The sequence below is a fragment of the Lissotriton vulgaris genome, chromosome 3_1 (assembly GCF_964263255.1).
Source record: "Lissotriton vulgaris chromosome 3_1, aLisVul1.2, whole genome shotgun sequence".
Classification (NCBI taxonomy): Eukaryota; Metazoa; Chordata; class Amphibia; order Caudata; family Salamandridae; genus Lissotriton; species Lissotriton vulgaris.
The window spans coordinates 2,073,889,522-2,073,903,191 of record NC_141689.1 but is presented as its reverse complement, the minus strand read 5'-3'; the positions used below and the strand labels follow the sequence as shown (position 1 = coordinate 2,073,903,191).

Genomic DNA, 13,670 nt, shown 5'->3' with positions numbered 1-13,670 from the left:
GTAGAAAGAATTATGCCACATTTTTAGATTTTCTTAATTTACCGAAAAGTGTGTTTTTGGGAGAGCCCAATCAATCCATGTCCTTTTTTCTGATATCTCAAGATTTCCCTATCCGGAGCAATCACCAATTAATACATTGAATAAAGATCGAACACATATTTTTCTATAAAAATGAATAAAGATCGAACACATTTTTTTCTATAAAAATATTGTTTTTATAGTGACATGTTACCTGTTACTCTTAGCTTCTCAGCCCCAATAGTGATTTCTTCCTCGTCTGCAGAAAATAAAACCTTCCCACTTTCACTTTCTCTCACTTCAAATCTTTTACACTGTGCTTCGACTGAATCGGCTCCTACACACATACAAAGAGAAACATATAAACATTGTGTAACTTTATCAAAATACAATATTAACATGTCACTTTTAGATACACCAATATGAACCCAGCAAATGTCATGGCTTTCTGTGAGATAACTTAGATTGTTTAAGCTGGGTATTAATTTCTGAACTAGGCCAATGGGAAAAAGTGCCTTGGACTTAAATGATAAAAACGAAATCTCATTTTAATAAAGCATTTCTCAATAGGCAGCCCCTTAGAGGAACTGATATTTTTCAAGTCACAGCACAGTTCGATTCTGTAGAGCAAATATAAAAGAAAAATAAGTTGCTGGATATCAGAGAGGTATGCATAAAAACATAATAAATATGTCAAAAGAACCAGTATTGAGAATATTAAACACATGCAAACAGAACTTGCAGCGTAAGGAGTTTGAAAATAATGAGATACTGACTTCAAGAGTCTGGGAAATATGGGTGCAGAGGGTGTGGACTACCTATCGCTCCTTGTTTACACCCTTATTGGGTAATAAATAAATTTCCTCGGAATGAGACCGACGGGACTTGATTAGGTGGAGGGAGGCAGGTTGCAGAATACTGAAGGATGAATTTGAGAGGGGAACAAAGAAAACCCCTTTGCCCAGATCAACATGGGTTACTGGAAAATTAACGTGATAGAGACCTAACAGATTGAAAAGTTTCTCCTCCACCATAACACTAGGGACATGCAATTTCCCAGTTGTTTCAGCATCTTACAATGATTGATCCAGGTGAAAAACTCCTATTTCAGGTAGCATGGGAGCAGGAGCTCACCATTACACCTGGTGCTGACCAACGAAAAGATATTATGACTAGAGGTGAGACTGAATCTAGATATGTGGGGGCTTATTTACAAGGCCCTTGCGCCAATTTTGTGTCATTTTTAAAATGGGAAAAGTGACGCAAAAGTGGCACAGTGGTGTAGGTTTTCTGACCCATATTATTTGGTCATGCCTGCAGTTGGAAATTTCCAGCAGATGGTTAAAATGATAAAAAAGATAACAGTGTCCCCACAGGCAGATTGTCCAGAGGATATTCTACTAGGGTCACCGTCTAAAGATATCTGCCCTTTATATTGCAGAAAATAGAAATCATCTCTCACCTCCTCCTGGCAGCAAAACATGTATTCTGTTGGACTGCAGCCATTTCTGCTGAGGCAATGTGCCAAGAAGGGTTTGGTGGAACCCAACCATGAAAAAGTGTTGAAAACAGCCCAGGCGAAGTAACAAGAGTTTAGGAAGCAAAGCAGTCTGTTGTTAGATAACTTAGTGAAGGAGTTTTGGGAGATACAATGTCCCAGGAGCCCTAAATATGCTACACACATTCAGGTTGGACTATTAATATTTGCACAAAAATACAGTTGAGCTTGAAAAATCGCTTCACTGGGCCACCAGAAAGCACAATTAACAGAGGAGTGTTGGTGATGTTCTAATTGGTGGTGGGTGTCCTTTGGGTGGGTCAATTAGAGGGGTTTTCGGGTGACAAGTTGCTGTAAATGTCTCTTTTTATGTAATGTTTTACTTTTCCCCGAAAATGCAATAAAGATGTATTCAAACCTAAAAGTAGGTTTGAATATTTTAGCAAGGAGAAGTTAGGCTGAGTACCAACAGCTTACTTAGCTACAAACTTGCTGCTGAGAAGTATGCAGAGGGACTTACAAGCTTATGGAGTTGTTGCAATCTGCCCTGAAATTGGCTTGCAGTTGGCTTTAACACCTACTACAAATTGAGTGGAAACATTTGCAATAGAGAAACAAAAAAATGTCCCAAGGTTTTACGTACAGTTATGTAAGTACAGTTTAGCAAAAAACATGTATATGCAAACAAAATATTCTATAAAGACAAGAAAAACTACACTTTCATAATGTCAGCCAACACTTGAATAATACACGCGCATCCAAAAGTTTGATATATAAAAAAATACATATCATTTATTTGTACATACCATTTAAAAACAATTTATTATTATAAACCATAAAAATCAAGAACAATTAAAATACATTTCATTACAGAAAACAGAAGTCGACGCAGCGTTTCGGTGATATTTGATTGATAGTTCACCTTCTTCAGGACAGTTTTTTCACTGTATTTATGAAGATTTTACAGTGTTTCTGTGTAGAACTCCTTTGTGATGGCGGATTTACTCACATTGGATATCCATTATCATCTTTTCACTTAGTGAGGACTTTGGATGTAGCCACCGTGACTTTATCTTTAAAAATATATACTGGACATATGCTAAAAAGCGCTGTTATTCAAGGAGCCTGATGGGGTCTGCTTGTCAGTCACGATTAGATACCACCAATCCTCGGGACGCCTCAAGGATTTGTTACAAGTAAGCCTGATTGTCTGGTTATTTTCTTTATCCAGTCACACTTTAACGATATTGTTTTTTATCTTCTTGTTGCTTCCTCTTGAGTAGGCCTTTTCAATAAATTCCGGCCTCCCTGCATCCATCCAAAGTCCCAATTTCCCGGATCTGTTTAGAAAATGTCCTATTGTCCTATGAGGGTCTCCAATGTTTATACCCATGTTTCTTTATAATACATATGTGCTTTGGCTCAGGTCCTTGGAGAGCACAGGGTAGACTTCCATATGCACCAACATGACATCCGAAATCATATTGGATTGAAAAATATAATGGAAGGCCAATGTAACCTAATGCCTGGATTAGTTTTGGCTGTCAGTGAAAAGATGAAAAAAAATCAGTTGACAGACTACATTCAAGACTGAAATGCATATGATTTGTGGCGCAGGCAAGACATGCGTCCCCTTTGAATGGCCACAGAATTGGGGGCCCAACCAAATACAACTCTGAAGCCACATAACCTAAGAGTTTCACTCAACATTAATATGTAATTCACATCTCAAATAAATGCGGATGTCAAAGGTACAAAAAGGCAGTTATCCTCCATACTAGGATTATTCTACACAACCTACAGTGTGCAGGTGAGAGATCCCTGAAGAAGTCATGTCTGAACTAATGTTTTTCATTATATAAAGATCTTAATAAAAACCTTACGTAGAGAACATGGACTGCAGAATCATGGTGGGTGACTCGCAAAAGCATTTTATGAATACAGGAAGTCATACATGGGTAATCTTTGTGAAGCTGGCCCAAAAAGTTTGGCTCCTTATTAGTAAAAATGAAGACCTGGCACTCCTTTCTATTTGTACTAACTGGATATGAGTATTCACTGAATATTCCCATTCCACTCGTTTTAGGGCCAACTCACAAAGGCAGGGTAGAGTCTATAAAAGACTACCACAGGACTATTACTTTGCATACTCCTACTTTATGACTAGGTCCCATTGTTATTACATGTAACTGTGATCTGAAATAAAGGTAAATCAAACCCCAAATGTTATGAAAATTCAAAATGAGTAACTATAACAAAGTGCATGTGCCTTCAAGATCCATGCTGATTTCCCAGCAGCAGCTCGGCAGCTTGGCTGCTCAGTAGGTCAGCAGCTCAGCAGAGGCATGCACAAATGCTCTCACAAAGTTGCCCTCTCACATTGAGTAAAACATTCACTGTGTTACACCATTAAAATATTAAAAAAGACAGAAAATTTGTTTAAAGAAAAATATGACTCTACTCCTAATCAACGACAAGTCTAGAAAACGAAGTCAGCAATGATGCATGAGAACACTTTCAAGGAACAAGATACTCACCACCACAGCGCAGGAGCTGTCCTACAAACAACGAAAAGGGCTAATGCCAAAATCCACTGAAAGCTTGAAGACCATAGAAAATGTTCCAGAAGTGTTAGGCGCTATCATTTACAAGTCCCCACGTCAATAACACTAAACATGATCAAACAGAAGCTATAGTGTAATTTATAGGCCCTACGTCAGAACACTGCATTTAAGAATTCTTACTATGACCTCCTCCATGGTTCATCATTTCCCTGTTTCAAGCAGACACCCATCCAAATCTACAAGAAGGTATAGAGGTAGAAGACCTCATGGTATTCTAAATCCAAATATATTACAGAAATGTAGATAAATACCTTACAGTCCTACACACACTATTGTAAGATGAACTGACATATTATCATTATTATTATTATTATTATTATTATTATTATTATTATTATTATTATTATTATTATTATTATTATTATTATTATTATTATTGTCATTACTATTATTATTATTAAGCGAGAACTGTTTTGCAATGTTTAAGTGGTTATCTACAGATCTCAGATGTACAGAAATGGCATCCAGGCATTTGGTTGTGTATTTATTGTGTTACTGAGTGTGTTGCACAAATACTTTACACATTGCCTCTTCAGATAAGCCTGACTGCCCTGTGCCAAGCTGACAGAAGTTGAGAACAGGTTATCTTTTAGTGTGTATCTAGCTTACCCTGACTAGAGTGGTGATGCCTATCTAGCCTGGGTACATACCTCAGCCAACCGGGAATCCCATTTCTAACATTGGTGATGAGCGTTGAGGATAGGACATGTGTTTGTGAAATACCATATATTAACCTGTTCACTACAACTCTATACCAAGACCAGTTCAATTGTTTTTCAATTCTCTCAGATATGTCATATTTAGATTTTTCCAAAGTCCTTTTGCCTAAGTCTCATTTTTCTTTGCAAGAAATGTGATCCTACCTGGCAATATGGAATTTGAGCTGGGCAACCTTGAAGCATATAGAGTGGCACAGCTCAAAGGGTTCTGCCAGGAAAGAGGGGTGTTCTATAATGGAAGTGCCAAAATGGTAGCGCTTCCGAAAGCTTTAAGAGCATGGGCAGCCCACTTAGAAGGAAAAGTGCATGAGAAGGAGTGATCTGAGACTGAGGAAGGATTAGAGTAGACCTGAGAGAGGGTCTTGTCATGCAGCATAGAGATAGGGGGGGGACATTTTCTCACAGGACTGGCATTCCACCCTAGACCAGGCAGCAGTGTGTCCTCATACAATCTGTCCACAGAGCAACTGGTGGACAAGAGGGAGATGAGAAAACTTAAGCTAGATCTTCCCAAGATGAAGAATGAGAAAGAGCAAACCCTTTCCCTTCCTAAGCTTGTGAAAATAGCAGGCTCTAGAAGAGAAGAGGCTAGCCATGGAGGAAAAGAAGATAGCCCATGAGCTAAGCCTCAGAGAGCGAGATGTCAGAGCCCACGAAGAGGGTCCAGCAGGAATATTGGTGCCAGCATACCTGCAGTGTCTTCACATGAGTCAAGATTTCATATCCAAAAAGATATGTGCCTAGTTATAATATGGAGGATGACATAGTTAAATGGTTGGTAGCCTATGAAGTGGCTTTGAAAGTGCCAAGGGTCCAAGACCAACCACACTGCAATGAAGACTATTTTAGTCAGTAAGTTTGGGTTGACATCTGAGAAGTACAGACAGCGGTTCAGAGCCAGTCACAAACTCGCTACACAAACATGGGAGGATTTTCTGGACTATGCAGGTGAGGTACTGAAAAGCTAGGTAATGGGCAGCAAAGTTAATGATCATGAAGGGTTTTACAACTTGTTTTTGAAGGAGCACATTCTTGAGATTTGTTTTCCAGAGCTGTGCCAACACTTGGTTGATAGAAAGCTTACTTACTCCAGGCAGCTTGCTGAGGAGTCGGGCTTCTGAATAATTACTGGAGTGTCCAAAAAGGTATCTGTGGTGTGCTCCCAAAAGTGTAGTCAGGGTTCCAATCAGAAAAAGGAAGGGAGAGATAAAAATGCTGAGTTCTCTAAAGGCCCCAAACACCAGAAGAAAATATACCCTGACAAAGGTCAGCAGCCCAACCCCATCAAGTGCTATGAATATGGACATTACACAGGGGATCCCTAGTGTCCAAGAAGAGCACCACATCCCACTGGATAAAATATTCCAGAAGTTCCTAGCATAGGAGGAGGACTTTGTCCCAGTTAATGTGTAGGTTTTACAGGGGTTATCCTAGTGACCCTGGGAGACAGTGAGAGGTTTCCTAGGATTCATGTGCCCTCAAATACTACTAAGTATAGGCAATAGGTCACCATCAATGGACAAGGTATGGAAGCTCTGGGGGATACAGGCACCAGTATGAAAATGGTAAGGCGTCAGCATGTTTCCTCAGAGCAGGTAATTCCTAATACATTCAACCAGGGTGTGGTGGCTGAACACCAAGAGGGTCAGTATCATGAGACCCTTATTCCATTTGAGTGGGGGGGTTGGGGTTCAGGTCTTCTGAAAGTTGCAGTGAGCCCTGCCATGCCAGTGTACTGTTTGGTAGGTAATGACCTGGAGCACACTACCTGGAAGAAAGTGGAGCTCAAGGCTCATGTGGAGTTGTTAGTGTTATTTGAGTAGATCTGTGCCACCAAAAGGCACCTGGCTGTCCAAGAAGGGAGTCAAAAAAGGATGGAGCCTGGAACAATGGCCCAGTCAGGTACTAAGAAGGGGAAAGGCAGTGGGCATTGTAAACCAGCACCTGAATGCACCTCCGATGAGATGATTGGGACAACTGATGTAGCAGGCGCGGGGTTCACTGAGGAAGAAATTGCTTCCCATGGCGACCTGCCTGAGCTTGCTGGATGGCAAAAAGGAGCGTCAACCCGTTATGGGCATGAGGCAACAGGCTGAAGCCCAAACAGCAGATGTTACCTCCGGTATTCACCATATTTACTGGGAGGAAAACCTCCTGTACAGTAAGCCAGAGGCTTCAGGGCATGGGACATCAAGGGCCCTGGTAGTCTCTCAATGATTCTGGTTGTAGCTGGCTCACAGAACTTCCCTGACAGGGTACTAGGCCAAACAAAGACCTTTCCAAGCCTTGACCCCCACTTCTATTGGCCTACGATCAAGAATTTCTCAGATTCATTTTGTAGGACTTGTGTGACTTGCCATGCCAGTGGGAAGACAGGGCAAAGGCTTAAATCCCCCCTTAATCCCATGCCTGTCATTAGCACCCTCTTTGAGAGAGTGGGCTTCAACATTGTAAGGCCTGCAGATCCCCAGACTTTCTCAGGCAACAGATTCATCCTTTGTACTGGTGGGTCATTCCACAAGGTACCCACAGGCAACCCTCTGAGGACTACTACTGCACCCACAGTGGCAAAGGCCTGATGGGGATTTTTACCTAAGTGAGTTTCCCAAAGGAAGTCGTATTTGAGAAGGGACAAACTTCATATCTGCCTATATGCAGTCATTGCGGTTGGCTTGAACTTTGTATTTGCACCGGTCCCTCATGAACTAAAGTAACCTTCTGACCGCTAGTCACTTGTACGAACATTTTTTGCATTTATTCTTTAAAAGTTCATATCTCGACTTCGACTTATATTTAGTTATTTATTTAGTGTGTTTTATAAAGCGCAAACATGATTTAAGGGTATCAGAGCACAATTACTGATGGGATTTTTGTTGTTTTGGTCTCATTTTGCTGAGGCACATATTCTCTTTTTTTCTAAACCTGTGTGGAATCTTTTTGTGCTATATTCAATGTTACTGTGCATTTGTGTCTGTTGCACAAATACTTTACACATTGCCTCTTTAGATAAGCCTGACTGCCATGTGTCAAGCTACCAGAGGGTGAGCACACGTTATTTTTTAGTGTGTATTTAGCTTTCCCTGACTAGAGTGGTGGTTCCTGCCTGGAGTGGGTGCATACCTCAAGCAACTAGGAATCCCATTGCTAACAAGAGGGGTGACTGTTTGTGGTCCCAGAAGAGAGAGGGGCCCCCTGCCAGATCGATGGCTAGCAGCAGTGCCTCAACCCACACTCTGTCCTCAGAGGAAATGGCAAATAGGAAAGCTGAAAGGGAGCTCAAGCTGAAGCTAATTTAAAAATGGAAGGAAGCTGCTGCCACAAGGGCTCTTAAGGAAAGAAAACTGGCCCTGGAGGAGAAGTTGGCAGCAGAAAAGAATGTGGGGAGGGCCTTAGAACAGCAAATATCTTGTTGACACATGAAGTGAGTCTTAGGGAGCTCAAACTGAAGACCAAACAGAGGACAGAACCCAGCAACAATGGTGTCAGCAAAACCCCAGTGTCCCACGAGGAACAGAGAGCCCACATACTTAAAGGCCTGGTACCTAGCTTTACAGTGGAAGACAACATAGATAAATTGTTTGAGTGTTACAAGGCCTTAGAAATGCTCAGGGACTCTGAGAGAGATTGAGGTCCAAGACTGTGGAGACACATACCTACAGAGGGGAGGGACTCTCTGCTGGATCTGGGGAAGGGAGACATGATGAAACCTCCCCAATAAAGTATAGGCTAAAGGTCAGAGACAGGCAGAAACTGCCCCACCAGTCTTGGGTAGATTGTATGGAGTATGGAGTTTTCCAGCAACTGTATAGTTGGGTGAAGGGTAGTGAAGTAAACACCTATGAGGAGCTGTTTTCCAGCGAGCACATGTTCAGTAATTGTTTTTTGGAGCTAAGCCAACATCCAATAGACAGCAAGCTCACTAGCCTTAGGGAGCTTGCCAAGGGGGTGGACTACTGTCTCAGCACCAGAGTTCACACAAAGGGATTTTGTGGTGATCCTCAAAGGGTACACAGAGTCCCCACCAGAAAAAAGAGTGGGGAGACAAATGTAAAACAGCTGAGTTCTCAAAAGGCCCCAAAGAGTTTCTAGGAGAAGGATTCCCAGGCCAGTCCTGACCAACATTCAAAGAGATACCCAACTGTCTGATGTGACAGCAGACCGCACTGGTTGGCAGACCCTGGAAGCAGCAATTGTAGTGCTCGGGTTGGAGGTTGTCCCAGTTTGTACGAGGGTAGTGCAGAGGTCACCTATGTGTCCTTGGGAGATAAAGAGGTGGTACACAAGACTCACATGCTCAGCAATATTAGGAAGTATTGGCAGTGGTTCACCATCAACAGGCAGAAGGTGGAGGCTCTGAGAGACACAGAAACCAGCATGACTACAATCAGGTGTCATCTGGTATCCTCAGAACAAGTACTTCCCATTATTGTCGCCCAGGTAGAGAACAACAAGAGCAACTAACCAGTGGCTCTGGTTCCATTTAAATTGAGAGGGGTCTCAGGTTCCTTGATGGTAGCTGTGAGTCCAGTCATTCCAGTGGATTGTATATTCGGTAATGATGTGAAGCACACCGCCTAAAAGGAGGTGAAGCTCTGGTCACACTTGGAAATGCTATGGTTGCCTGAGTGGGTGTGCCTGACCACACGCACACGGTCAATGGCCTGTCAAATGGAACATCCCAAGGTTCTGGAGCCAGGAGAAATGGCTTATGCACCTTCCAAGAAAAGGAGGCTCAGGGGGCTTGGGAAACCCACCACAGATATTTCCACGGTCTGAGAGAAAATAGAACCTGAGGGGAGATGCTCTAGAACGTACAATGGATGACATTGCTGCTGTGGAAGACCTACCTTAATTGGCCTTTTGGCAAGCTGAAGGGGGCCGCTCCCATCAGAATTCTGCCAAGCGCAGAAGGAGTGCCCCATTCTCTAGCGAGTTCAGGACTAGGCCAAAGATCAGGCAAATGGAGCCACCTCTGGTGATCACCTAATCTACTTGGAGAACAATCTCCTGCCCAGCAAGCCTCTGGCATCCTGTGTGTTAGAGTTCCCCCAGTGCTACAGGGCCTTACTTCTGGGACTAGCTCATGATGTACCCTAGCAGGGCATCTGGGGCAGACCAAGTCTGTTAAAAGGTTGTGCACCCACTTTTATTGGCCCCAGATGAAAACGCCCTCACATGCCATCCCGTCCTACCTTTAAGATCAGTGGGGGAAACCAGACAACTCTCTTGGTTCCCCTTCCTGTTGTTGGCACCACCTCTGAAGGGGTGGACATTAATATTGATGGGTCGCTGTACTCCAAGAGAGCCTTGGGGAACTGGTTCATCCTGGTCTTGGTGGAACATGCCACCCTGTACCCCTCTGAAAACAGTGACTGTGCCTGCTGTGGCCTGGGCACTGATGGGGATATTAACTCGAGCGGGTTTCCCCAGTGAGGGCATGTTTGACCGTGAAACCAACTTCATGTCTACATACAAGAAGTCCATGTGGGATGAGCGTGCTCAACATTCTTTTATCCCCAAGCCAATGGGTTTAGTGAGTGGTTCTACAAGACACTGAAAGGCATGATAATGGGCCTAACAAACCACTTGAGGTGGAAGTGGAACATCCTCTTGCCATGTCTGTTGTTTGCTTACAGAGATGTGGCTCGGAAGTGAATTGGGTTCATCCCATTTGACCTACTATATGGTCACCCTGTTAGAGGGCTTCTCAGCCTTGTAAAGGAGGGTTGGAAGCAAGCTTCAAAGAACCCCCTAACAATGTAGTGAACTACATGTTGGCCCTAAGATACCAGAGGAAGCCGTTCCAGAGTACTTCCACTAAGAACTTAGCCGCCAGCCAGGAAGTCATGAAACTCTGGTATGACCAAAAGGCCACTCTGGTCGAGTTTCAACAAGGACAGAAAGTGTTGATGATGGAGACAATGGTCTTACAGGACTGGTGGATGAGCTCATAAACGGTAAAGAAGTACAAGAGGGAGGACACCTACCTGCTGGACTGCCAGACTTCCAGGAATTCTTTAACCGCATCGCTGATGCGGCGATTTTTGCGCTGTGCGGCAATTTTTAAATTACCGCGATACATGACGAGCTCAGCTCGTCATCAGCACACGCCACCGGTGGGTGATGACGAGCTGAGCTCGTCATCAGCATCGAAGGGGTTAAAGGTCCACACTTTGAGTGGACCAAGCCACTATGCTGTTGGTGATAGATGAAGGTAAGGAGGAAGAGAGTGAACTTCTCTCTGATCTCTTCTCCTGAAAAGACCATGATGGATCAGTAGAGGAAGTGAGCCTCTCCCTCTCACTGCTCCCTCCCCAACAAGATGCTGAAGCTAGGGGTGATTGAGAATCCAAACAGCCAAATGTCCAGCCCAGTGGTACTGGTACCCAAGGCTGCCTCTGCGGTTGCCACCGCCAGAACTCTGGTTATGTGTGAATAATAGAGGGCTCAGTACAGTCACCAAGACTGACACACAACCCATCCCATGAGCAAATGAGCTCATTGATCAGTTGGGTGCTGCCAAGTTCCTGAGTAGCTTTGATTTGACATCAGGGTCCTGGCAGATTGCCCTAACCAAGGGGGTTATGGAGAGGGCTTCATTCTCCACCCCAGAGGCCACTTCCAATTTAGAGTGATACCCTTTGGGTTAAACAATGCCTCTGTCACCTTACAGAGATTAGTCAACCAGGTCCTGGATGGTTTGGAGGGCTTCAGCTCTGCATAATTAGTCAACATTGCAGTCTGCAGCTCTAGCTGGGAGAAAAACCTGAACTACCTCTAGGCTCTGCTTCAGGCTCTGCAGAAAGCAGGCCTGACTATCAAGAGCAGATAGGACAGGGTTCAATAGTCTACCTGGTTCACCAAGTCAGTAGGGGCAAGGCGCAGCCCCTCCAACCCAAAATTCAGACCAACCTGGCTTGGGAAGCATCCAAGACCCAGACAGAGGTAAAGGGCTTCCTGGACCTCACTACTACTACAGGAGAATTGTCAAGGAGTATGGCACCATTTCTGACCCCTTCAAAGAGGTAACTTCTAAAAATCAGTCCAAAACATTTGATCTAAATAGAAGTGTACCAGAAAGCGTTCAATACCTTGAAAGAGACTATGTACACAGCACCCGTGATCCAGGTGCGTACATTCTCTAAATAATTGAGGGCCAGATGTAGGTAAAACTGAAATACTGAGTCCTTAATAGCGAATTTTACCGATTCGTAATCAAGGACTCGGTATTTCAGATGTAGATAAAAATTCAGGAACACTGTGCGATTCAGTAAAATTCGCAAAAGTAATTACCGAATCCCCATTACCGAATCGGTATCATCGATTCCTTAATACCGATTCGGTAATTAGCAAATCTGGTATTTTGCAAAATCGCAAATTGTCGAATGAGCCAATCCTGTGCTTCCTCATGACCTCACAACCAGGAAGTGGCCACACCCATGCAGCTGCACTGATCCTGAAGCTGTTGGAGAGGCAAGGAGCAGAAGCAAGAGCACAGGAGCTGCAGAGCTACCACCTAGAAAACACAGAGGAACTGCACCATGGCCTCACAGGAGTAGGGGAAGGATGCTGGCGAAAGAAAGCGCAAGCACAAGTTTAATGAGAGGGAGTTGGGAGTCCTCATGGAGGAGGTTGTCAAAGATCATGACCAGCTCTTTGGTAAGAAATCCCTGCACGTCCCTGAGGCACAAAAAAGGAGGATTTGGCTGCGGGTCCAGCAGAAGATCAATACGTCACACATCGCTCAACAGACGGCCTAAAGAAGAGATGGTATGATCTGAGGAAATGTGCCAAGGAGAGGGTGGCTATCTGGCTGAAACAAGCCAGGAATACAGGCGGGGAAACTTCAACAGCGCCTGCTCCAATGCCCTAGAGCAAATGGTTGAGTCCACCCTCCAGCCGGAGAGCGTCAGTGGCATCAGGGATATGGAAAGCTTAGCAACAGCATTCAACAGACAAGGTAAGATGCATGCACAACATGCTGTCTCCTCTTCCTAACCCCAATCCCCCTGCAACATTACCACTCCAGAACATGTTTTGTTTAAAATCAGCAATGCATCATGGGATATGTAGTCCCTATCAACTATTAGGAAATCAGTCAGTCCCCAAAATGCATAGGCATGTCACACACATCAATAGATGGGCTAGCCAGCTAGATTGTCATTCATGACATTTATTTGCAGACAAGTGAGTAATAGTACATTCTGTATCCACAGGCAGGACATCGCCCCCGGCTGCAGAAGGGGAGACTGGCGAGGCTTCCAGGGAGAAAAACACAATTGAGGACAAAGTCTTATCACCTGCTAACACCGCACCAACATCACCACCACCACCACCAGCACGATCAAGGAGGTATACAGTGGCTAGCCTCCGGGAGATAGATGGCACAGAGGATGACAGCCATGGAGCACAACAGACCATGCCGGACGATGACACACCGGCATCTGTGACACAGTCCACCGTGGAGGATGGCAACACAGGTGCCCGTAGACAGCGATGCTGAGGAGTCCTGTGTCTTCTTTGGTCTGGAGGGGCAGATGCTCCAAGTGCAGCACCTGCAGGGAAAGACAATGAGCCATTCAACATTAGATGGTGGCAAACAACAGAAATATTGACAAAATTAAGGAGGCCATATACTGCCTCAACAATACTGTAGCAGAGAGCATGAAGGAGATGTCGGATGCAGTGAGGCTGTTATGCGGCAGAATTGATTCTGACCATGCTGCAAGGTGCAAAGACAGACAGCAACTTGCAGGGTACACCAAGTCTGTCAACAGGCTGTGCAATGCAACCCCTGTACTCAGTGGTCGC

The 13,670-nt window shown here is 44.1% G+C and overlaps 1 protein-coding gene across 1 annotated transcript in view; it reads right to left on the bottom strand.

Moving 5' to 3' along the window:
- The window catches only part of SGCZ (sarcoglycan zeta), a 1,984,974-nt gene that overhangs the window by 583,873 nt on the left and 1,387,431 nt on the right, over positions 1-13,670 (bottom strand). The window contains exon 6 of the mRNA XM_086963343.1: positions 233-355. Within this exon, the coding sequence (XP_086819469.1) occupies positions 233-355 (123 nt within the window). The remainder of the gene's footprint in view (positions 1-232; positions 356-13,670) is intronic.